Consider the following 27,414-nt stretch of genomic DNA (forward strand, 5'->3'; position numbering starts at 1 on the left):
TCACTTCATAGAAACTGTCAGACCTCGCTGCATTAGGATTTGTTCGCTTGATGGCAGGCAGGTACTTTTTTATTTAACAATCGCTGCCATTTGGTCGTGCCGTATATATAGTGCGCTAAATTCCGTTTAGAGAAGGGCAATAACGTCCTTCCCCTTGATAAAATTCACCAAACATTCTCTCCGGCTTTTTGACGTCATTGCTTCACAGCTCTTCGCTGATTGGCCGGTGCACGGTCTACAGCTTCCAGAGTTCTTGCAAACCGTCTAGTGTATTCAGATTTGTGACCTAGTCGCCGGAAACAAATGAATTGAGCAGAGGCCAGATGTGTGCCTGAAATGTTGACATGTTTTGTATAATTTCTAGCCTTTTCATAATTATTTTATTGACTAATTTGTTTTAATATTGCTTGTTCAACTCAGTGTTGAAAAGAAAAAGAAATGGGCTACATTTAATCTCCAGATAGGCGACTTATGGATCCTTTTATTGCTGGTTCAATTACGGTTTTTCATTGTCTAAAACTTGAGTAATGTAATGTTAAGAGAGACAAAATCACTCAGTCAACAATAAAATACTCTCATTAATGTTCAATAAAGGTCAAATCCACCTTTATTTTGTGATTTACAAATAATGTTAATAATTGGGTGGCGAAAGGTTGTGACTTTTACAATATGGGTCCCCAGAAAAAAAGTTTGGGAAACACTTTTTTACACAGTCTATGTTTATAGCGAACTGGGAACACTTATTGTATCTGATAAACCACATAGAGTTTTGGTATACATCTTGGATTGGAGCCAGAGTTTTAATAATTGGCAGCATCCATGTCTACCACTGGGGATAATAGTTACTGTATGTTATGGAAATCACCCCATAGTAAATCTTTGGCCCTTTGTGAACTTGTTTAGCTATCTCCTCAATTACCGCTATGCTGCAATTGCAAATGTGAAATGCCTGACTCCCCTTCACAACCTTGACCTTTCTGGACACCTTTTCTAATGCAAGCGGGCGTTACTTTTGGGAAACTCTGTGTGTCTGGCTTTCCACATATGCTGAAGATTTAAGGGGGTCAGGAGAGGGGACCCAGAGATAGCAGACTAATTAGGTGATTGTGCTTTGCTGGCTGCTCAATATACTCCCACACACTCACTACATGTGCCTCTAACTCTCTCTCTTTCACTCTCTACCTCTCTCTGTTTCTCTCCTTCTCTTTCTTTGTCCTTCCCTCCCGCCTTCTCTCTCTCTCCCTCTCATTCCCTCTAATTTGCTCTCTCCTTCCGTCTCTTTCTTGCTGTCTCTCTTCCTCCTTCTCTCTTGCTCTCTCCCTCCTTCTCTCTCTCCCTCTTTGTCTACCTCCTCTCACTCTCTCATTCTCTCTCTCCCTCCTTCTCTTTCTCGCTGTCTCTCTCCCTCTCTCTTCCGCTCTACCTCCTTCTCCTTCTTTCGCATTCTCTCTCCCTCCTTCTCTCTCTTTTACTCCCTCTCATTCTCTCTCACCCTCTTTCTCTCCCTTCCCCTCTCTCTCTCTGTTTCTCTTCCTCCTTTTAACCCACTCTTTCTCTTTCCCTCTCCCTCCCTCTCTCTCTCCCTCCCTCCCTTCCCCTCTCTTCCTCTCGCTCTCTCTCCCTCCTTCTCTCCCCCCTTCATCTATCTCCCTCCTGCCCTCCCTCTTTCTCTATTCTTCTTCCTATAGCTCTCTCTCTCCCCCCTCTGTATCCCACTCTCGCTCTCTCCCTCCTTCTCTCTCCTCTCTTTCTCCTCTTTCTCTCTTCTCCTCTCTCTCTTCTCTCTCTCCCTCCCTCTCTCCCTCTCTGTCTCTTCTTCTCTCTCCATCTCTCTCTCCCCCCTCATATCTCTCTCTCTCTCTCTCCCTCTCTCTCTCCTCATTCTCTCTCTCTCTCTCTCTCTCATCTCTCTCTCCTTTTGCTCTCTCTTCCACTTCTGAGATGGCACCCAAGGGTCCCCCCCAGCTGCGGGCACCGTCACACAATGCAGCTCATTGCTTACTTGCGATATATATATATATATATTTTTATGTATGTATATATATATATATATATATATATATTTTTTTTTTTTGACAGCTCGTAGTTTTTCTGTGCTGGTGAATGTTTCCTTTGCTTCCTCATTATTGGTTCACCTTTAGAACAGAAGCCGGGCTGGATTTGAGAGGATGACAATAGGTTCAAGTCTTCGTTTTGGCATTCGGTTTACTTATTATATTTTCTGTTTTTCCTCCTCTACAAACAACAAACTGTCTTGAACTCGAATTTGTAGCTGTCAGCAAAAACTGAATTAAAAATAGCAGCTTTAGTATTTGTCATTACGCACTTACTAAAACTTACACGAATAAAGAACTTGTTTTTATAATGTGATCTCCAGTTTGTCTCTGTGCCGTTTGATGGAATATACAGTAACGCCAATGCAGATTCAGCTAAAAAACACAGGTCTAGTGATATAGAAAGTACTTTATTTATTTAGTTAATCAGGAAAGTTGTACTAAGATACACAGTGAGGGTTCCTGTGCCAAAGGAGGGACTATATTGTAGATAATAGTAGTAGTAATAGTAATAGTAAGTAGCAGTAGCAGTAGTTAGGACTGCAAATGTATATTTAAGTATAGTATATTAGATTTATTCTAATTAAAAAAGTAGGATTTTGTTCAGAGTTAAAGATCCTATATTACTCAAAATTGACTCTTGTGAGTTTTTAGCCATGTTAAAATCATGTTACCTCATCAAAAACATACCTAGTTGTTGTGTTTTTTTAATTCACATGTGTTAGAGTTACCTTTTATTATTAGTCTCTCTACATCTCCAAAGCTCAAAATGCTCTGCTACACCTTGTGATGTCATGTAGTGGTAGTGTTCAAGTTAACAGTTACCCTTTAGTTCAGCAGAGATTGGCAATTTCAGGGCTGCAATTATCCAAATGTTTCTCGTGAAGGTGTATGGAGTTTAAAAACACAGTGGAGCACTTCCCGTCTTATCACGTGACATCACAAGGTGGGATAAACTAAGTCTAAATATGCAGGGTTTGTGTGTTGAACATGTGAATGAAACAAAACACAACTCCGGGTATGTTTTTGATGAGGAAACAACATTGTAACATGGACCAGAAAATAACGTAATATGGGCCATTAAACTTTGTAAAAAAGAAAACAAAAATAAAATAATACAAGAATACCATGGACCAGACCATGTCAAGCCAGTGAAGTCAGCTTTTTCAATTAGAAAAATACTTCTTTATTTTGTGGTTTGCGGAGGACATTCTATTATCTATATAATTGCTGCCTTTGCAATTTGGTAATTTCACCAACTCTTATTACGATTTTGATTAAATTTTGTAGTACTGAGCAGCCTTGGTAGTAGTAGAAAACAACTTGAATGGGATAAATGCAAAATAAGGTCAGTTTCATGCAGTACTTTGGGACTTTTCAGGCAACGTAGTAACATTTCCAAGGAGACAGAAAAAAGTTGCGCGGCGCACCTTTAATGTGTTAAAAACCTGCAAATATAGATGTTTACTCTAGTAATAGTAAATGTAATAGTAGAAGTATTAGTAGTAGTAGCAGTAATAGTACTAAAAACAACAGTTGCAATAGTAGTTGTAGAAAAAGTAGTAGCATTAATGGTAGTATAATAGTAGTAGTAATAATAGTAGAAATAGTCTTAGTCGTAGGAGCATTGTTAGTAGTAGTAGTAGTAGTAGTTGTAGTAGTAGCAGTAATAGTAATAGCAGTAGTAGTAATAAAAGTCATACTAGCAGTAATAATAGTAGAAATAGTCTTAGTCGTATGAGCATTGTTAGTAGTATAAGTAGTGAAAGTAGTAGTAAAAATAGTAGTAGTAGCAGTAGTAGTAGTAGTAGCAGCAGCAGTAGTAGTAGTAGTAGTAGTACTAGTAACAGCAGCAGCAGTAGTAGTAGTAGTAGTAGTACTAGTAACAGCAGCAGCAGTAGTAGTAGTAGCAGTAGCAGCAGCAGTAGTAGTAGTAGTAGTAGTAGTAGTAGTAGTAGTAGTAGAAGCAGCAGCAGCAGTAGTAGTAGAAGCAGCAGCAGCAGTAGTAGTAGAAGCAGCAGCAGCAGTAGTAGAAGCAGCAGCAGCAGTAGTAGTAGTAGTAGTAGTAGTAGTAGTAGTAGCAGTAGTAGTAGTAGTAGTAGCAGTAGTAGTAGTAGTAGCAGTAGTAGTAGCAGTAGCAGTAGTAGTAGTAGTAGCAGTAGTAGTAGTAGCAGTAGTAGTAGTAGTAGTAGTAGCAGTAGTAGTAGTAGTAGTAGCAGTAGTAGTAGTAGCAGTAGTAGTAGTAGTAGTAGTAGTAGCAGTAGTAGTAGTAGTAGTAGTAGTAGCAGTAGTAGTAGTAGTAGTAGTAGCAGTAGCAGTAGTAGTAGTAGTAGTAGTAGCAGTAGTAGTAGTAGTAGTAGTAGTAGTAGTAGCAGTAGCAGCAGCACTAGTAGTAGTAGTAGTAGCAGCAGTAGTAGTAGTACTAGTAGTAGTAGTAGAAGCAGCAGCAGCAGCAGCAGTAGTAGTAGTAGTAGTAGTAGTAGTAGTAGTAGTAGTAGTAGTAGTAGTAGTAGTAGTAGTAGTAGTAGTAGTAGTAGTAGTAGCAGTAGTAGTAGCAGTAGCAGTAGCAGCAGTAGCAGCAGCAGTAGTAGTAGCAGTAGCAGTAGTAGTAGTAGTAGTAGTAGTAGTAGTAGCAGTAGCAGTAGCAGCAGCAGCAGCAGCAGTAGTAGTAGTAGTAGTAGCAGTAGTAGCAGCAGCAGTAGTATAGTAACAGTAATAATAGTAGAAATAGTCTTACTCGCACGAGCATTGTTAGTAGTAGAAGTAGTAGTAGTAATAATAGTAGTAGTAGTAGTAAGTAAGTAGTAACAGTAATAATAGTAGCAATAGTCTTAGTCGCACGAGCAATGTTAGTAGTAGTAGTAGTAAAAATAGTAGTAGGAGTAATAGTAGAAATAGTCTTAGTTGTTCGAGCATTGTTAGTAGTAGTAGTAGTAAAATGACCTTGGTGTTACATTCATACATACAGAATGAAACAAAACCACTTGCTGTGAGATTCCATTCATTATTGCGTGTATGTAATACTGTAATATCCTGCCCATTTAACCTCTGACCCTCACAGCGGTCATATGTTATCTCTGTTCTGTCCAGTCGGAGCTGGTTTACCCTGGTCTGTCCTGGTCTGCCCTGGTCTGCCTTGTGCTCGGCTCACCCAGACCCTCTCCCTCTGCCTTTCCCACACACTGCGCTCTAGTATATGATATGTGCCTCCCTGCATAAAGTCAAGATAAATACCAGGAGGTGGGCGAGGAGCTCCGGGGCACAGGCAATGCGTTCACGTGGCGTTCACTGAGGTGCAGCCAAATGGGAAAATGGCAATGCGGATCTGGGGATGAGGAAATCAATGTGATATTTTAAGATGCTGAAGTCATACTGCAAGAAATGTTTGGGTGGTGCTTTTGAAAATTCTTTAATAAGCAAAAGATAATTAAAAGTGAATATGTACATTTTCGGCTGAGGGGTTCACTACCTGTTTGTTTCTATGCAGATGTGATTGCTTTTTGCAGAATGTTACAATATGGCATTAAAAGTGTCGATTAGGGATGCAACAATAACTGAAATATCGTGAAAATATCGTATTGTCAAAGTTCTCACAATAATATCACGGACCATCACAATATATCGAATTACAAGTCTTTTGTTTAAATTAAGAATTATAGTGCAGCAATAGCTAAAAAAAAAGACAGCAGTAACTACATAGACCATGATCCTTTACTCCATTTCAGTGTAGACTACGAGAAGAAATAGCGGTTTTAAGCATTTTTTAGTCTTAGTTATTTGGAATAAGTCTTGTCAAGGCATTTTAAGAGGGAAAAAAGGCATATTAATGGTTTTAGCTTTTTACCAACCACAAAATATCACAATTAATATCGTACTGTGAGATGTATATAGTGAAAATATCATACTGAATGATTTGGATATCCTTACATCCCTAATCGTGAGCCTCCCCACCATATCGTGAGCTTTCCCACGATATCGCAAAAAATATTGTACTGTGAGGTTCATATCGTGGTGATATCGTACCGTGAGACTTGGATACCAGAGCTTTGTGTCTTGGGCAGTGTAGACGGAAATGCTACAATGGGGTGTATTCAACTTTTCCACTCTGGAGGGTGGTTTCAAATTTTTGCATTTTTAAGCCCCAAAAATGCCATCACTGTCTAAACGAAAGGCACTTCCGATAAAATATTTTGTTGTTTTTACACACGTGTTCTCATGTAAACAGGCCCTTACAATGTTTTTATTTTATACGGTGACGCCTCTCGAAACATCTGAACTGTTATTTGGCGAGGTGTTATGTGCTTGTCTCCATGGTGATGTTTTTTTGTTGTTGTTTTTTTGTCTTTTCAGAGCCAAGAGAGTCCTGGATTTCAACATTAATACTGGCAACTCAAATAAAAGACACATGTGAGGCTCATTCTGCTTCTGACTGAATCGTCTTGAGAACCAAAACACTAAATTATAACATAAATAAATGGGATATAATGTGAATTTTTTTGCAATAACGAATCAATTAGCATAATAACAATTGTCATCAGTAAACGCTACTATAGATGTAAACATGTCTATGTTATATCGGGGGTTTTAAAAACAAAATCTTACATACAGTTCTTTTAAAGTAGATGAAGAGCCTGCTGATATGCTCAGAAAGGCAAAAATAAGATAAAATGTAAAGCGCTGTTATGACTAAGTAGAGCAAGTATTGAATTAGCCTCTAGTTATTTACTGTTTTAAGAGGGGAGAAGTTCCGTTTTCCGAACATGAATTTGCAAAGACGCACTGATGTTCACTCGCTCTTTTAACTCTTTTAATTAGAACGCTGTCAGCTAAACAGACTGCTACAACCCCCTCTGTAATGTAAATGCTGATTTATATTAGAAACGTCAATCAAATATAACTAATTCATTTATGACGAGTGCATAAAATAAATGCCCTCTTCAATAACAGTTTCTTCCACATCAGCCAGTGTATGCTATCATTTTTTATGATTTCTTTTTCTGTAAAATAAATAAAACAAGAAACAATGAATAACATTTAAAACAGCTCACAAAAGATAAAGATAGGCTTCAGCTTTGTGCGAGAAATGGATTTAATTCAGTCGTTTTCTCAGCGTATGTCACTCTCACTAGTCCTGCAAGACAACATAATATAACAACATAATACAATGTACTGTACTTCATTTGCAATACACAAATACTACAAGAGTAATATGAAGTACAAAAGAGACTGAATTAAGAATACATGAATTCTTACACAATGAAGTACTGTGTGTATGTGTGACTGTTGGTGATCAAACAGGCTGCTGGTCCACATTGGCTGTAACATTTCCATCTGTCGAAGGGAAACTATGGCCATAAAGGAAACATATCACCAACTCATGTTTATGCATTATTAATACTGTTTGTTCATGAACTACAATTACAATGAAGCTGCCCACTTTCACCATTGCTTCAGCTTGTACCACTACCTTCTGTGAACAGGGAAGGATAATACACTGTATAATACAGTTGTAATTACCATATTTTTCACACTTTTTTCATAGTTTGGGTGGTCCTGCGACTTATATATTCAAATTTTCACATTGACAGCCATAAGAGGGCGCTCTAGGCTTGTGTACCAGTATCTGCTACTCCTATTACCCCTGTACCACTGACATACTGTACATACTGTGCATGTCTACTGCAGAAAGAACCACTGTCCTGTCTGGTATCATATCAGTCGATTGCACAATTGCTTCTGTGTACTGACAATTTAAAATTTAAACAATCTTAACAAAGACAACCAAAATCATCCTGTCAGGATTCAGAAAGGGTGGAATAATTCTAAATGGAACTGATGCAGAGTCTGATGACAGCTACACAGAGAGGAAGCGGCGCGCCATTTACCTCCGGAGGTCGTGGAGTTGCTCAGAAGTGACACAGAGGATGAAGAATTCAATGGATTTCCTGATTTGGATTGAGATTGACTGGTTATGTTCTGTTGTTTATGCTATAGTTACCTGAATAATTGTTCATACGTGACGTTAACAGTCTGTTGTTCTCTGTTCTGTTGTTTTTACTATAACTGGCCTTTCAAGTCGAAATGTCAGTTCCTGGTCTCTGATTTTATAAATTATAAATAAATGAATTTCCTTATAGCCCAGTGCGACTTAAATATGTTTTTTTTTTTTTCTTCTTCATTACTCATCTTTTGGCTGGTGCGACTTATACTCCGGAGCGATGTGAAGTCCGAAAAATACGGTACTCTTGTAAACAACACAATAACTGCACAAAAGATTAGTGTCCTGAATTCAGGATGTTAATATTCATTTCAGTAGTTTTGAAATATTTAGTTGATGGAGTTGAAAGTTTTACTTCACAGGTAAATCAGTTTTCTTAGATCAAGGTAAATTATTGTATAAATAAATCTGACTTTTTTTTTTTTTTTACCAAGGACATATTCTGTGTCACAAAAGCAATCAAATCTAGTCAATACTATTTAAAGAACACAGATTATGCACAAAGGACCTTTTTGAGCTTGTAACGATGTTGGAATATTGTTCCCTAATCAAAAACATACATAGAGTTGTATTTCACATCATTCACTCTGGTTTCAGTAATCCCCTGTAAAAATTCCTTTGAATCTGAATTTCACCAAACACATTTGAAATTTCCTATGACACTTGGATGTCACAGATAGAAGCCCTGCGCAGAATTTAAGTCCATAAATCATCACCAAATTCATTTTAAGCATTTCTGCCATCAAATCTCATTCACTACTGCTGCGTGCTTATGTTAACGTGTCTGGACATGTGCTTCATTTCCAAATGAAACCAAATTTACTGTATTTACTTATTTGTATTTATTGTTTTGTGGTTTGCTACTTTCAACAAACCATTTAAGAAAAAGTCCCTTCTCACCACTGAATCATTCGCACCATAAATAAGACATAAGTGCTTTTTGCCCTTGCCTTCTGTGCCCTATCACCCGGTGCTGTACCCTCCTCCCTTTTCCCACCAACTACCAGGGGCCTCGGATCTGTGTGTCAAAACAGCCAAGGTGCGAAACGTTTAACAGGCTGGGTCACGGCCTCGCCCTGACCCATGTCCACTGGGGGGAACCTCTTAGCCTACCCCACCATTTTACATTATTCACTCCCACCCCCCTCCCCTTCTTTTCCTTTACACCTCGCCGCTTAATGCAGAACAGAAAAAAAAAAAAAAAAAAAACCCTCCACGTTGCCAGCGTTGAAATGGGATCAAACCGGTTAAAAGGCTTAGGTTAATCTGATTTTCTCTGTATATCCAGCGAAAGCCAGACCTGAGCCAGAGAAGTGACAGTGTGCGAATGAGAGGCTGATAACGCATGAAGCTGCAGACAAAGGGACTGGGCTCATTAGAGGAGGAGAGCCGGAGATGGGGTGTCACATTAAGACTCAAGACTAAACCTGTATGTGTGTGTGATGCATTCAGGTGTCATGTGTAAAGTCGGGTATTGTCTGATTGGATAAAAAAGAATACACTGAAAGGGCCCATAATATGCTATTTTTCTGATCTATGTTATCGTGTTGTTTTCTCACCAAAAACATACCCAGAGTGGTGTTTTGTTTCATTCAAACATATATAACACACAAACTGCATATTTAGAGTGCTTCTCTCAAAATGAAACACCCCGTTCCACCTTGTGATGTCATATACAGGAAGTGCTCCGCTGTGTTTTTAAACTCAATACACCTTCACTAGAATCCAAGGGTGTAGGTTTGGTCTCAGCTTTATTTTATGAATGATGAAAAACACACAGAGTCTGGGCAGGTCCAAAATAGTGAGAGGTGGTTTCATTTTTCAGTTCGCAAAACGTACAGTTTGTGTCCATTGCCCTTCTGAGATGATTCTTTAGCGGATAACAGCGATGTAGAATTTTGTAGCAGATTTTCCATGGAATATTGTCAATAGAGTCGGGCTGCTAACAACGCAGGAGTAGGGTTCTGTTTGGGAGGTGTCGCTCTTTTTCTTCGGCAACTCATTATAAGGCAAGTTGAATTGAAGATGAAGCCAAATAAAGTTTTTCAAAGTTTGATGCGCAGCGTTTTCACTCCCGCCTGCTCAAGCCGCCATCCTCAGGTGTTGGCCCTGACCTGCTGCTTCTCCAGTTTAGGCTCCTGGCTCCACTAATGACATCACTCTGTTGCAGCCAATAAAACATCTAATCATCTAATAATCAAAATGTGAACTAAAACGTGTTAAATTAATACTGTTGAGTTTGGAAAAATATCGGAACAAAATTATATTTTTGTTTATTAAAATAAAATGGCAAATACTGGTAGGAACCATTTTGTCTTCCCAAATATTGGTTGCGACATGTCCCCACCGTCCCTATGCAAACCTACACCCTTGCTAGAATCAGTTGTTTTGTTTCAGCCCTGGAATTGCCACTCTCTAACGAACTAAAGGTGAAAGATATTAACTTGAAAATTGCCATGTCATGACATCACATGGTAAATTAGAGCATTTTGAGCTTTGGAGATGTGAACACACTGACAAAGAATTACTCAAACATGTGTGAATGAAACGGAATACAACTCCAGATATGTTTTTGAGTCGGTAACAACATTACAACATGACTAAAAGCTCAGATGAGTCAGTTCGGTGGAATATAGGACCTTTAAATTGAATAAAAACTGAGAGATTTGCTAAAATTGTGAACTTAAATTTTGATTTGAATGGGCAAGGTTGTAAACTGTATAGAAGATGCTGTTACATTCCCTTGAAATATAAACAAAATATTAACTTATTTCAGTATAAAACTTGTTAAACCTGAACTTTTGCCTTGTACAAAGTCATTGTGTCATGGGAGTGTTAATGCATAATTACAATGCTCTGGGCAACTAAAGATGTACAATTAAATACTTCACAATCATTCATCTCTAGTGCAAAACCAAGACTTAAAAACTATACACACTGTCCTCAGTGGGGTCAGTCACTGTACAATAATAATTCACATACAGCAGAAAAAATGAATCAAAGAGGATTTCACAACATAGTTCGACATTAATTTAACAAAACACAAAATTGTAACCTAAGCAGCACTGAGCATTTGGGAGTGCCGCACTGTACTTTGGACAAATCACTTGCAGGGTGCATAGGCTGATCAGATTTTCAATATTCAAAACTAGGACACATGGGATGGTTGGTATGAATAAAATACTAAAAAAGTGCATTACATTGTGTATTCTTGTCTCACTTGTGGGTCAGTATGAAATCTGAGGGAACTGAATGCATGTTTTTGCTTTATGGTCATTTTCTAGCACAGTTTTATATATTTTAGCTAAACAAATAGTAATATAATTGACCCCTTTACTACTGACAGGTATCAAAATTGCTCAAAATAGGGACACCTTGCACATTTCTAGTACAAAACTGGGACAAATCCGTATAAATCTGCAGGGCTCAAAACTGAGACTGGCCCTGTTAAATGAGGGTGTCTGGCCATCCTAATTGTGCATGAGCAGAAATCAGAGGTGAGTACATCTACATTTACTCAGTTATATTTACTTGTAAGATTTAAAGGAACCGTACAGCAGATTACTTTTCTAGCAGCACACTTTTACTCCTACATGAGTAATATACTTGCATGTTTTAATGTTTTGTGAGAAATGCAAAATCACTGAATGTTTTGAATCATATTTACTGTATTTTTTAAACTATACGTCGCTCTGGAGTCGCACCAGCCAAAAAGTGCCTAATGAAAAAGAAAATATATAAGTTGTACTGGTTTATAAGTTGCACTTTTTTGGGGAAATGTATTTTACAAAATCAAAGATCAGGAACAGACATTTCATCTTGAAAGGCAAGTTACAGTAATAACAATAGAATAGAGAACAACAGACTGTTAATGTCACATATGAACAGTTCTTCAGATAACTATAACACAAACAACAGTACATAACAACTTTACCAAACTCTCCATCTCACGCCACATCACTAAATCCATTATATTCTTCATCCTCTGTGTCACTTCTGAGCAACTCCGTGACCTCCGGAGGTAAACGCGCCGCTTCCTCTTCTGTGTAGCTGTAGTCAGACTCAGCATCAGTTCCAGTTAGAATTATTCCGGCTTTACTGAATCCCGACAGGATGGTTTTGGTTGTTACTGAAGTCCAGGCTTTGTCGATTCATCCAGTGACTTCCAGGAAAGTTGAATGGCGTACCCGCCCGGTTATCGTGAAGCTGTGTTCTCCATCCCCACCTTTCACCAGTCCCTCACAAGTTTCTCGTTCACTCCAAACTTTCTTTCTGCTGCTCGATTACTATTTTCAGCTACATACTTCACTACTTGCAGCTGGAAAGCTGCTCTTTCTCCTGGAGACATGCGCAGTAGAGCGCATTTATTATGATTTTAATGTATTTCTTATTCTGTAAAGCACTTTGAATTACTTTGTGTACGAATTGTGCTATACAAATAAACTTGCCTTGCCTTGCCTAGAGTGAAGTGACAGTGATACAGGAGCAATAGGAGCAGTAGAAACTTACACACAAGCCTGGAGTGCCCTCTTGGGGTTGTAAGTGTGAAAATTTTACTATATAAGTTGTACCAGAGTATAAGTCACAACACCACCCAAACCATGAAAAAAGCCTGACTTATAGTCCGAAAAATACAGTAGTAATTAAACCCTAACTATCAAATCCATCAAGTTTTCACAACTTCCCACTGAAGTTATTGAAAATCTGTTCAAATGGCTTCACAAATAGGATGTTATGTATTTGGCTAAAGAAGTGAACATTATTTCTCAACAAATGGTTTTAGAGATGTTCCAAATTTGGATATTACCAAAGCCTAGCATGGAACATCTGATTTTTCACTTATAATGGCCAGCACTTAGCAATTAAGGCAGCAGACTTAAGCTCATGACATAGCTTTCTCTCTCTTTTCATTAAGTTGCTTTGGATGCCCAGTTAATTCGACCACAGGAACAAGCAAATGAAAAAGGTTAAGAGAGGTTAACTACAGCAATAATAACTTGTACTGACCTGAGCTATTCTCTGCTCAGACTCGGAACACAGCGTCCTCCCATTGCAAATACAGTACACCACAGAGGGCAGCCGTGTCAGACAGCTGTTTCAGGTAATACAAATGAACATAATTAAGTCAGAATAATTTACTCTTTGTGTATTCACTCTTCAGTACAGAACTATACAAAGAGACCTTTCTGAAAACATGTTGTGTTTTTATCTGCTAATTGTTAAAATCTATGAGACCTGTGGATCATTATGTTACACTTTTGGAGATTTGAAATTGTAATATTGATTTAAAACAACAGCTGTACAAAAATAAATAAATAAATAATGTCAAAATTTTTTACTATTTTGCAATGGTCCAAAGTTATTCCTCACTTACTTTATCGATTCCCAGCATCCTAATTCTTCACCTTCAGGAGTTTGTAAGCTCTTTTCACAACTATCAAAGGCCACAGTTGAGTTTACCATCACAGCAAAGCTAACAAACATTAGCATGCTAACACCGCACTTCCTGTTTTACTGAGAATAAACTGCAGACATCGGTTTCATTTTCACCCTAAGAACTGCTTTTACAATATGTCTGCACTGGGGCAAAACAGATACAGACCCCATTGGATTAAAGGGAATATTACGATATGTTTTGATTATGTTCTTCTCTCCAGCTGAAAACACTCTAATCCACCTTGTGATGTCATGTGATAATACAGGAAGTGCTCCACTGTGTTTTGAAACTTCACACATGTTCACTAGAATCATTTAGATGAAGGTAAAAGGTAGCAGAAACTTGAAAACTACAACTAAATGACATGCATCGCAAGGTGGACATACAGCATTTTGAGCATTTCGAGATGAAGAGAAAGGCTAAAACCTGTGTGAATAAAACAAAACACAACTCCAGGTATGTTTGTGACAACCCCTTAAGATTCACTGGGTTTAGGAAGAAGAATCAGTCTTCCGTAGTGCACAGGGTCAAATCTTTCAAAAGCACCACATCTTTAACTCCAAGGCCAAAATGAAAAACGGGAGCCATTACCAGAATAATGTACATTACTCAGCCCCTTGTTTCATCTCCGTGATTGCACAAATCACCTTTAACCCTACAGAATGATTTGTAAAGGCACTAACAGTCGATGAAAAATCAGACTTTTAATATTTCAATAGAGGATATGACCCTGCAATCTAAATGCTGGCCCTTGTGTTAGAACATTTTCCTAATGAAAAAAAAAATATATATAACTTCAAGGGCCAATATTATTCTATTTTCAGATCTATGTTATAATGTTTCCTCATCAAAAACATACCTAGAGATGTGTTTAGTTTAATTCACACATGTTCAACACACAAAACCTGCATATTTAGGCTGTGTTCTTCTCTCAAACTGAAAACACTTTTATTCCACATTGTGATGTTATGTGGCAATACAGGAAGTGCTCCAATGTGTTTTTTTAAACTCCACGCACCTTCACTAGAATCATTTGGGTAATTTCAGACATGGATTTGCCAACGTCTACTGAACGAAAGGTTAAAAGTAGCTGTTAACTTGAAAATTACCACAAGAACGGAGCATTTTGAACTTTGGAAATGTAGATGAACACATAATAAAGGGTAACTCAAACATGCGTGAATGAAAACACAAATCTGGATTTGCTTTTGAGGAGGCAACAACATTCTAATACTGCTTAAAGCTCACAAGAGTCAATTTTGTCTAATGGGACCTTTAAGGGAAACACAATCAGCATCTATTCACTGTGTTGGGGTCAGATGAGGTGAAGTTTCATTTGAATGACATCAGCTGTTTAACTTTAATCCCGGGTTATTGCTGGAAGTGCACGCTGTGTTTGTGGCCTGCGCCTTTGTGATGAATTGCGAGTGCTTTATTTGTATAGTGAACAGGATTGAGCCAAATAGCACCCATAAGACAGATGCCAAACACGCTCATTAGCACCCAAGGGAGCAGAGGGCTCAAGCAGGGCTCTGTGCCAGTGCTACCAATACTGTGAATCAAAATGTCCCTTTTAAACTAGACAAGGTGGGCGCTCACTGTAAACACAGGGCTAAAGAAAGTTGGAAGTTGGATGATTGTCAAAATATCAGTTATATCTTGAATACTGTTGAAGAAAAGCAACATTTGAGTATCAAGTGTGTGATTAAAAATGGCACACATAGAAAAATTTAAAATGAAAACGTGAATAAAATGTTAACTTCCAAATAAGGATGTAAAGTGATATTTCTGACCTTTTGTGGGTAATTTAACATCCATTTCCAGTGGTGGAAAGTACAAAAGTAAAAATACTGTACTGTAATTTTTAGGTATCTACAAGTACATTTCACTGTGAATACTTTTTACTTGTTTCACTACATTTGAAAGCAGGTATTTGTACTTTCTACTTCACTACACTTTGAACTGAACTAAAAATAAAAAGTAGTGTATAGTTTGAGGGATTCTTTATTTTAAGCACATTCATATTTACATGCTGCCTCAAGGATCTGAGTTCAAATCCTGCTTTGATTAAACACAAATATACATAAAACACTGAGAAATTGATTCAGTCACCACTGTTGACTAAATATCGAGACAGTACTTCATCAAGTTTGCCAAATTTCACACTTTAAATCAATGCAAAATTTCACATTTATCTGATGAAATTGTAAAGCAAGTTTGAGTGTTTGTACAGTGCTATATAAGACTAATACATATAATTATTAGTTTTATTTAAAGACATGTTTTAGGGGACCACCATACCACCACCAAGCACCTGTTCAATCAGCACAACTACTAAAATAATAGGACAATAAAACTTTTGAATACCTCTGAATTACTCTTTCAGCTCTTCTAAATGTACTGTTGGCAGATTCTCTGACAGGGAATAGAAAAATATAAAAAGTAATTGTTTATATCACTAATTCTACTGTTACTACTACTACTACTACTACTACTACTACTACTACTACTACTACTTCTACAGTCCAGTCATTACAAATAAACGTGTGAATGAAACAAAACACAACTCGACATAAGTTGTGATGAGGTAACAGCATTCCAACATGGCTTAAAGCTCACAAGAGTCCATTTTAAATAATATAGGAGCTTTAACTTCTTGGGTTCTTTTTAAAGACAATACAGTAAAGTGTATTTACCTTGTTGACATGTTTCGTCTGCTTGCTGAAAAGGAAACATCAGAGAGACTCACCAGAACACAAAAAGACAAAGCAGAACAGGAAAACCTAAAATCCGTCATATCAGACCACTGTAAAAGAAACAACCACATTATGGACTGGGACAGGGGCTCGGGTCATTGGATCGTAAAACAACAAGCGCTGGATCAGGGAGGCCATTGAAATCGGGAAACGAGTGACGGACAGCCTCCTTTCACACACCTGGGACGCCCTCCTCCAGAGAACACCGGGTGACGGGAGGCGTGGTCAGTCTGAGCGACCTGCCAGGTCCATCAGACTGACCACGCCTACAGGAAGTAAGAACAGCTGATATACGACATGTCACCGCCAACACCGGTGACAGTTCTGAAGATGGCTTGCAGCTAGCAGCCGAAACATGTCAACAAGGTAAACACACTTTACTGTATAGTCTTTAGAAAGAACCCAAGAAGTTAAAAGACATAAGAAGAAAAAATGTACATCTTTGGCTTAACATAGGACCTTTAAGGAGCGCAAATACTGCAAATACACATCTTTTCACTGCGTTACTGTGTCAAATGAGGTGAAGTTACATCTGAATGACATCAGCTGTTTAATTTTATTTCTGGTTCTTTGCAACTTTTGAATACATCTCAAGTAATTTTTCAACTCTTAAAGAAGTAATTGTCCAAATGACCAGTTCTACTACTACTACAGTCCAGTCATTGTTACAAAAATAAAGAAGAAATTGAAAAAAAGGAATACAAGTGAAATACTAGCCTCTGCAGTGTGTACTTGTGAGGCTGGAAATGAGCATGAGTAAGTCTGACCCAAGGCTAAGAGAGTCTGATTCACTCTGAGTCAACACAAATGTGCACGAAACAATAAAACACAACTGAAGAAAAGGAAATCAATAGTAAAAAGAATATATTACTTATTCATTGTAGTCATTAGTGAACAAAGAAGCTGGAGAATATCTGAGACTAACAAATTTGGTCAGATGTTTGCGTTTGTAATTTTATCATTAGAGTGTCTATTGAAGTTGTCTGAAATCCAATGATGTTGTCAAAATCCAACCAAGACTGTTAATCTGTTGATGAAAACGGTTCTAAAATGTATTAACGGCACAGTCCTGAGTAGGCGTATATTGACTGTAAAAAGAAGTGAGCTAAGGGCGTGTGACGTCAGCCACAGTGTTCGAACAAAATGAAGCTCACGTTGCTAACAGTTACAGAGGCGAATTTGGAGACGGTCCCATATTAGGAATAGGGATTTATTAACAGATAAAATGGCAAAATAAAAACAGCAGGATCATGCAGAGCAGGTTAATATGAACATTTTAAGACCAAGATGACAAGGCTCACAGCAGCAGTTACACAGAGAGAGGTGAGGATTTCTGAATGTTAAGTCAATTGGAAACTGAGTTGAAGGAGCCGCCTTAACTCCAAAGCTCCTCCATAAACACTTCCTGTTTGGAATGTGACGGCTAGCAGGTTAGCTATGTCCATTTATATATACAGTCTATGATACTGACATTGATCTGCCCTAACAGAGCTGCTGCCTGTCCAGCCAAAATCTACTTCTATTATTTTAAAGGAATAGTCTGGAATTTTGGACATAGGACCTCATTTCCTAGTTAGCCATAGTGTTGGAGATGTGTGGAGGCACTTTTTAAAAATATTTCATCCAGTCCTTGTATTTGCAGAGATCACTGGTGCTAGGCTAGTGCATGTCAATGGCCATAGTTAGCCTGCCACTAAAAACAGCACCCAAAGTAAATCTATTATTACACCAGACTATCAATGTAAATGTCTGTGTTGATAGAATAATTTTAGAAGTAAAAACAACCTTGGATTTATGTCTGAGCAGCAGCGAGTTGTACTTCCTAATAGAAAGCTTGGCAGTGGCGGACTGATATCACCTAGAACCCATCTTACCGGCAAAGTAACATTTTGCTACTGCTGCGAAAATAGTCCCTCAACATGCGACAATTCATGTTATGCAAGGTTACTTTTATTTCAAACATTATTCTTTAACATTGACCAAGAGGCATAATAATAGATTTGTTTCAGGTGTTTTGTGGAGTGGGTAAGACTGTTTTTAGTGGAAGGCTAACTATGGCCATTGACATGCGCTAGCCTAGCACCAGCGACCTCTGCAAATACAAGGACTGGAAGGAATATTTTAAAAAGTGTCTCCACAAGTCTCCAGCACTGTGGCTAGCTCGAAAATGAGGCCCTATGTCCAAAATTCTTGACTGGCACTTTCAGTTATACATAATCTAAGTATAACCTAAAATGACGTTTACATTTGGAAATAGACTATGAGCAACACCTCCATTTTCAGTGACTACTCGAACATGAATAAAATGCGAGAAATACATAAAGGAAACCCATAGGAAATTTGAATGCTGTGGTAATAGAACCTAACATTCACAATTTGACAGCAGAAAGTGTCTGGTGATGGTTTGTGGACTTTAAAACTGTGAAGAAGTCTAATGTTTTATCAATGATGCAAAAATCCAGCCAAAATGCAAACGTAATTTTGTGTGTGGCGGACTCTCCACTAGAAATGTCTCACAGTGCGCCTTTAACTAAATCTTGACTAAAAAGACTAACTCCAAAACAGTCGGTGCTATGAAGAGACACCTGGGGCGTACAGCTGGCCATAAGCGTTTAAGAGTGTGGATGATGCTGACCTCATTACATGTGCTACTGACTCCTCCTGTGTCCAGGCCCCAAGCTTTTTAATTATTCCTTTGCTTTGCACATGATAATTGGCTCCACCTCAGCGCGGGGCCTGTTGACTGAGGGGAAGAGACTCTATAATGGTTGGATTTGTTTTAATCATGAGGAGTGCACAGAGCTAGTGGCAAAATGGCACCCAGAGGTATAGTAGGCGCTTTGTTCATGGTTAGTGTACAGGTAATGACACACATAAAAGTCAGCTGGGGACAGTCTGTCTGTGAAGCAGTGTTCGAGTTGGTGACACTTTATAATAGCAAACCCAACTGTGAAGAAAGATTTAATTTATAATGAGCAGTTAGTTTATGAAGAATAATTTGAGCTTAATAACTACTTAATTATTGCCTGAACCCTGACTCCTAAGCCTAACCCCTTAATTAAAGCCACATGTATACTACTAAAACAACTCCAACTCCAACTCCTCCTCCTCCTCCTCCTCCCCCTCCTCCTCCCCTCCTCCTCCTCCTCCTCCTCCTCCTACCTCCTACTCCTCCTCCTACTCCTCCTCCTCCTCCTCCTCCTCCTCCTACTACTACTACTAGTAAATCAGATCATTATATTTACAAAAATGCATTATTGTTTTGTTTTGTTTATTTGTTTTTTGGGTTTTTTTTGTACTGAAAACTACAAACATGCATCCTATGAGTGTGCTTGCATCTCCACAAACCTGACTCTTACATAGTCTGTAGGAAGGCCTCCTTTTGCTTGTTTCCATGGAAAAGTTGTTTCTTTATCTATAATATTCCACACAATGGCATAAAATATATCTACCTGTATTGGCAATGTTCTTACGTAATAATTGAATCTTATTTGCCAACGTGCCAACTCCAGAAAGTTACACATTGTACCTTTAAGTAGTTACTAAGCCTAAATCATTATTTTAAAACAAAATAAATAAATAAATACTGGTTCATAATGAATTACGTCTACGCTTTAATAAACCTTTAAACTGTGAATAGTTACTTTTCTAAATTAAAAGGAATACATGGCAGTACTTCAACATTTCATTTTTAGAAAAGACAAAGCGATTTTGCAGTGTGTGTATGTGATTTCTTTGTCTCTAATTAGACATAAATTTATGCATTATAGAAAAAATAAAGTTGTTTGTAATTATGTGTCATGCTTATTTTTACACACAGTATAATAAACCTCGAAGCAAAAGTATCCCAGATATTCAGATTGCAGTGCTCTGATTGGACTGTGCATCAGAAAATGTTACAAAATACATTTTAATTGGGGTATTCAGTATTCTGTAACTAAACACATTTTCAAAGTATTCTTCCCATCACTGGCTATAAATTGTCTAGTTATTAAAAGTCTTACAGCAGAGTTATTAGTGTGTGAATCAATGAGGTGATGCTAAATCACTTTTATTAACAAAGTAAACACAGCAGGATTAGAACTAGAGTCTACTGGAGTAAAATGTGCCAAAAATGTTCAATGGACTGAAAATAAATAATTCTCAAGAACAATTTTCTCTGCCTGTTGTAGAAATTGAGCCTTTGCCAAAACGGAGAGAGAAAAAAAATCTGTGAATATGATGTACGAGAATCAAAATATGCAATTACGAATTAATCAAACTGAAATGATAGTGCTGCTGTTCAAAGATTATAAACTACACATGAATACTAATGTAGTGATAAAAATGTACAATGGTTCAACAGTGAATGGGCTCGATTTATTCTTAGCTAATATAGACATATATTCCTTTACATAATATTCAACATTCAACATGAGATTGTCATTTGGTAAAGAGTCCAAAATCTAGTGGGGCTTCTTTAACCCATGGATGATTTTTGACTAGATAATACATACAGTAAATGATTTCAAGTACTCATGTTTATTAAGTTTAAATGGGAGCTGATATAGATACTGTCAATGTTCAGCTTTTTATGGACCAAATGTGAACTATTGTGTACTGTATTCTACCAGACAAAGCTTAAACACACTTTTATTTACTGGTTTTGTCATTGTGTGTGTGTGTGCGAGTGTTTTTCATGAACATTTACATTGTAGATTCTCAATTAAGGCATCAAAACAATGAATGAACACATGGAACATATTAAACAAAAAAGCATGAGTGAAATAACGCAAAACATCGTTAATTTTTTTTTGATATTCCTCAAAATAGACTCCCTTGCTTCATATTGTAAGATTTATTTTGTATGTTCCTTGTAGTAATGCCTTGTAATATTGAAGGGAACTACTTTCGGGGCGTAATAGCGGATTGTGGTTTTTTTAAGACAATAAATTGCTGTCCTCTGGAGCTGTCCCTCTCCTGGTCACTATTCTCAATTTTGTTGCTTAAGTAAAAGTACAGATAACGGGGCAAAAGATTACTCAAGCAAAACTAAAAGTATCGTATGAAGAAATCTACTTAAGTAAAAGTATTACCTGTTTAAAAATGTACTTTAAGAGTAAAAAGTAAAAGGATTTTGCAGAGTTTTAGAACAAAAAATGAAATATAGTGTATTTTGATAATGAGTTTAGCGGATTATAAGTGAGGCAGTTGATTAAATTTTTCTAGCTGTTTTGTGTTTTTGTGTATTTGGTTTGCTCAAAGTTGGGGCGGTAACTCAAATTAAATGTACGAAAAATAAGTCTTAGCCTTTTCAGCAGGTCTTAAGCCGTAAAGAAAAGCAATTTATACTTTTCAATCCAGATCTAACACTAGTAGTACTGTAGTAAAAGTAAAATGTATCCACTCTAAAAAGTAAAGTAAACCCTAAAAAGTGTACCTAAGTATTGTACTTTTACTTTTTGTACTCCATTACTTCATGCACGACCTGTTGATCTATAATAACACTTTAAAACCAACCAACACTTAAACAAGAGTTACACTGGTAGCAGCGGGTGTGTGGATAAACACTTATGGAGAGGTGTTTTTTAGGGGTGTAGGAAAACATCGTTTCATTGAGATATTGTGATACTTAATTGCATAAATCTCAATTTGATTCAAAATCCATCCGAAACGATTTTCTAGAAGTTACATTCACTATCTCATGATTTAAAACATGTAATAAGTTACATTTCCTACACTTTTGTTCTTGTGAAGGTCTAGTTGACTATAGTAATAAAAGAAATTATTGACAAATCGCAATATATCATTCATTGTTTTAGTATCAGGGATATATTAATTCATGACATGCATATCTTGAGTATGTATGTACTGAATCATCAGATTTGGACCCTACGGCTAATGATATCAGACAACTTCTACTTCCACATGTAACAAACAAAAAAATAAATCTTACAATATCTGGCATCATGTAGTTTATATAAAATAATTAGTATAAAAAAAATTTTACAATCAAATGAAATCATACATTGCGTATCATACACTCATGCAGTTACTTGAACTATTGCAACTTATTATCTCCCTGTTCAGATTTGGGTTTACATCGCCTATTTATTATATTATATTCATTTGCTTTATAAATAGTTAAACATTAGTTGCAGTATTTTCTATGAGTGGGAATGGATTTTTAGCACCTATAAAGCAAAGAGATCAGAGCATTAAAAACCACCACAGATGTGCCTTTATCACATGGACATGGACCATCTGTCACTGACGCTTGCTTTGGTATATTCAGAAACTATTGGCCAAGTTAACTTCCAATATATAAGTTCCAGCAAAACAACTAGCATATTGTGGCACATGAGATAAAAACACTTCCTACGTCCAAAAACTGTAATATCCTCTAGCTTTAAAGGTGCAGTATGTAGCTTTTTGGTTGGGGGTCCGTGGAGTTAGAAAGTTTAATGCCATAGAGTGAAACATACCAGTCAAAGCAATAACATCTCCATGAAGAAAAGCATCTGACGGACCCTCAACCAGCAATAAATTACACAGTGCAGCTTTAAATCTAACATTGGTTCACTTACCTGTCCGGGCTTGGCGTCTTCACATATGGAGGCTTCGTACGGTAGGGCCAGTTCAGGGGGATTGTCGTTGACATCCAGTATCCGAATGTTCACCGATGTGTGCGACGCCATGGCGTGATTCTCTGCAACAAACAAATCACAACAAATACAGATCAGGAAGTGTCTTGACAAGTTTAATGGCAACAAATTGCAAACAAAATACCGTCAATAGGCCTACTAACAGTGACCTTCTAACACGGTAGTTTAGACTTCTCAAATGTGCACGATTGGTCAAAAGTTTTAGAACACCACACTTTTTCCAGTTTTTTTCCCCGTTTACTGTTGACCAAAACATATTCTAAACTTTTGATTCATCAAAGCGTCCACCTTTGGCAGATATAACAGCTGAACACACTCGTGGCATTCTTTGGACAATAGAAATCAGATATTGTTCAGAAAGTTCTTTCCAAGTCTGTAGCAGATGTTCCCATAAATATGTGGCACTTGTAGGTCCCAAAACCTAAGTCTGGACACTGTGCTGGACACTCCATGTTTTCAAGCTCACCATTTTGTTCTTTTTTCCTGAGGTAGTTTTGGCAGAGCGTGGATTTGTATTTTATTATCTTTCATCTTTTTTTTTTTTTTTTTTTAGCTCTGGCTGTTCAGTACTTACCTTTGTACCATTTCAAGCTCTTCATTGGACATTGTATGTGATTCCAAAGAGTTCATATTTCAGTCTTTTCTCCATGGTTACAAGGCCCATCTTACACTATTTTCTGATCTATGTTATTTGTATGTTGTATGTTGTTTCCTCATCTTAACCATATCTGGAGTTGTGTTTTGTTTCATTCACATCTAATCTTTAACACACAAACCCTGAATATTCAGTTCTTCTGTTCCACCTGGTGATGTCATGTGGTAACACAGGAAGAACTCCACTGTGTTTTTGAACTCCATACACCTTTACTGGAATCATTTGAATAATTTCAGCCCTGGAAATGGCCAATCTCTACTGAACTAAAGGTAAAAGGCGGATTTTGAGCTCTGAAGATGTAGATGTATTCGCCTACTTGTTCGATGTACCTAGAATGCTCCACAGTATGGGCTTAAACTTCTTCATGGAGACTTGCAAGCCAAATGACAGGTTAACACTTTGTGGAGGTGACCCCACAGTAAGAATTTATGTTTTTTAAGATATTTTTGAGCAATGAATATCATCTGTAGTTGAATAAATGAATAAAAGAGGTTGCGGGTCCCCTCCAGAAAAGTTACACAGTGCATCTTCAAACTGGAATGTTCGTAGAAAAACCAAACTTTGCACAAAACGAACCATCTTGCTGTGAGGTGCTAGCCACTCAGCCATCATGCCACCATTGTGTTCAAGTATCGAATCGCAATCCAAAAGAAAGGCCGCAATATAACACTCCTAAAATGTTCGATCCTCATTTGAAGTATACAGAAAGATGGACAGCTTCGGATATTACAGAGCCAAGGTTATGTTAGGACGAACAACAAAATCAAACTGGCATATACGTCTTACGAGATGGAAATCTTGAAACGCGAGGTGCGAGTTTTGATTTGACAGCCTATCCGCAAAGCATAAATACTGAAGCATTTTCGCGAGACAGCTTTTCGTGGCTTCTGTAATTTCCTTTGTGGAGATATTCGGCGTAGGGACTAAGTGCTTCGGGGTTCTAATCTAATGCTTCCTCCAATTGCTGCTATTACCTGGATAATGCTTTTCTGTTGGCGTTGAGTGACAGACACGCAAATCGCAGCAAAGAAACCATTTTTGTATCCTGCGTGCTCGCTATCTGATAATGACATGTTGGAATGTGGTTGTTTAATAGTCAAAGTGCAAGATACATGCCTCAGCGCAGCCATAATGATAAATAAATGTGTTTGAGAAAATAGACAGTATTATGTGTTTGAATCTGCTCAAAGTAAGAATGCTGTGATGGCTTCTCAAGAATCAAAGCATGGGACTGGATAAAATAGACTTATATTGTACATGTGCATGACTAGTGTTTACCGTATAGACAGTGGAAGATAGCATTAAAGAGCACTACGTTCTTTTTGTAGGTCCATTACCTTTTTGTCTCCATGGAGATGTTATTGCCTGGGTATCACTGAGATGTTGCTGATATGATACATACCTCGATACATAGGCCATGATACAATACATATCTTGATACAGTGCATTTTTGGTTCGATACAACAGATTTCATGTCAATTCAATACTGTTCAATAAGGCTAAATCATGGCTGTGATACTAAAAGTGTTTGTTAACCCTCTCCAGGCAGGCGTTGTAGATTTGCAACAGCTAAATTCCAATTACCTATTTACTCCACATCCATATTTTATGAGCTTTTTTTACTCAGGAGCCATTTTTCCCATCCATGCTGATAAACGTGGACGATGCAGACTGTGCAAGAATGGCTACATGCAAACGGCCTGCCAGAAGTGCAAAATACTTTTTTTGTTTACAAAGGATAAAAAAGTCAGGATTGTATATTACTACCCCATATGATAATTTTCCCCAAATATCAGATTTTTTCTGATACTAAAAATGTATTTGAGCCTGAGAGGGTTAAACCACTTCTTGTGCAAAGTGAATATGAAACACACCAACTTTACTCATCAAAACAGTGAAACTGTCAAATGTGTCGCATAAAAACATTTCCTTCCACTAAACCAGCAGCAAAACTGTAGGTCTGTAACAAAAACAAAATTATAAAATATACGAAAAAATACATCGATACATATATATCGATACAGCAGCCCACGGTATCGATACTCTATCATCACATTAAATGACGCGATATATCAGTATTCCAGTATTTTTGCACACCCCTATTGCCACTGGGACTAGTTACACGATAGTTGAATAAATAGTAATACAATAAAGTATTCAACAGTCACTCCCGCACACACTTTGATACTAGACAGGGTGGTTCAAGTGTCTTGCCGAAAGACACAAAGAGAGAACTTTATCTGAGCTAGAATCTATACTTGGACCTTCAGACTGGGGGACCACTTTTCTAACCACTGAGCCACTGTTGCCCCAATGTGAAATAGGTATGTTTAATACCATTTGGTGGAACCTTCCAGGCAAAGCAATAACATCTCCATGGAGACAAGCAGGTGGTAGTCCCAAAACCAAAAAAATGACTAGAGAATTTTATTTTATTTTTTTAATGGAACAACTCTTATTCAAACCAAAACTAGTAACTTCACGGATGGAGAGACTGCCAGTTCCTTTGTCTCCATGGGAGTTTTACAGCTTTGCACACGTTATAGTTTTAAATATAGTATCTGTATTCATAGAGACAAGCAGGTCAGATCTGTGGTGACACCATTCACACTGAGAATGTATGTTTTAAAGATATTTTTGAGCAAGGAAAACATGATTGTAATTAAAAGGTAAGGTAAAACAATAATTGAATTAATGGTCATGGTCACATTTTTATAGCATTTTTCCAACTTCAGTGCATCCATAGTCCTTTACATCAAGGACCCATTCACTCATTCACACACACATTCAAACACCAGTGTACACAGACACCAGGGGGTGAGGTGGGTAACTAGGGGTGTCTTGCCCGAGGACACAACAACAACATTCATCTGTGGGAGCTGAAATTGCACCACTAGCCTGACCGCTCTACCAATGATTACAAACTGTCCACCTTCGACCCGGTGAACAAACGCTCTGCCAATACTGTCACCCATGTATATTTAATACGTTTAATACCATACTGTTCAAGATTCAAATGCTTTTCTCCATGGAGATGTTATTGTTTTGTCTGGAATGTTTCACAGCATGGCATTAAACTTTTCTATTACAGGTTAGATCACAGTCAGAATACCTGTTTTTCTCGGCAGAGCAATGACATATTCATAGAAACAAGCAGGTGATGGACCCAAAAAATTACATATATTGCACACTTTTTTATTTTTCTTTCCTTGCTCTTTGCCTTCTGTTTACTCTTTCATTGACTTCATACGCCCCCTTCAGGTTATTTGACGTTTTAACACCCCATCAGCCTATGAGGCGTGCACGTAATGTCCATAATTGCCCAATTTAGCTGCTTCAAGTGCAGGTCTCTATGTCTGGGCTAATTACAGTAAATGCCTGATGAATAAGTCAGTGAGCAATCGTCATCAGGTTAACGCATTAGAGTGTGCCGTAAATACAAAAACACAGAATTCATAAATCATTCATATAGAGACCCTCGGCGATAAAGGGTCTAATTATATGCGTCTAAAGAGTACAAACATGCACGCACACATAGGTCTAATTAAGAGAGCACTTACGACTGTCACCACACATCAAAATACATTAACACCCAATGTTCTGTGCTGTTTAGAAGGTGAGAATTAGCTGTGAAAGTTTTGTACTCAGAGAAACATATAACAATAACAATTAAGGCTTTGGAATGTATAAGATTTATGTTATTTTTTTTATTGCTTGGTAAAAACAAAACACGGATTCCAGGGTATAACAATTTTTTAAGTGATAAACGATAATGTTGAAATGAATTTATACCACTTTTGCAATAACTTAAAGCAGGATTGTCCCAGTAATCCCTTTTCTACATGAATCATATTAAACATGTTTTGGCCT

At 37.6% G+C, this 27,414-nt stretch overlaps 1 protein-coding gene across 1 annotated transcript in view; it reads right to left on the reverse strand.

Moving 5' to 3' along the window:
- Nucleotides 1-27,414, reverse strand: part of LOC110173763 (cadherin-22) — a 202,901-nt gene that overhangs the window by 50,624 nt on the left and 124,863 nt on the right. The window contains exon 8 of the mRNA XM_020939773.2: nt 22,812-22,933. Within this exon, the coding sequence (XP_020795432.2) occupies nt 22,812-22,933 (122 nt within the window). The remainder of the gene's footprint in view (nt 1-22,811; nt 22,934-27,414) is intronic.

The sequence above is a fragment of the Boleophthalmus pectinirostris genome, unplaced genomic scaffold (genome assembly GCF_026225935.1).
Source record: "Boleophthalmus pectinirostris isolate CB_2022bp ecotype Guang Dong unplaced genomic scaffold, ASM2622593v1 HiC_scaffold_3, whole genome shotgun sequence".
Lineage (NCBI taxonomy): Eukaryota > Metazoa > Chordata > Actinopteri > Gobiiformes > Gobiidae > Boleophthalmus > Boleophthalmus pectinirostris.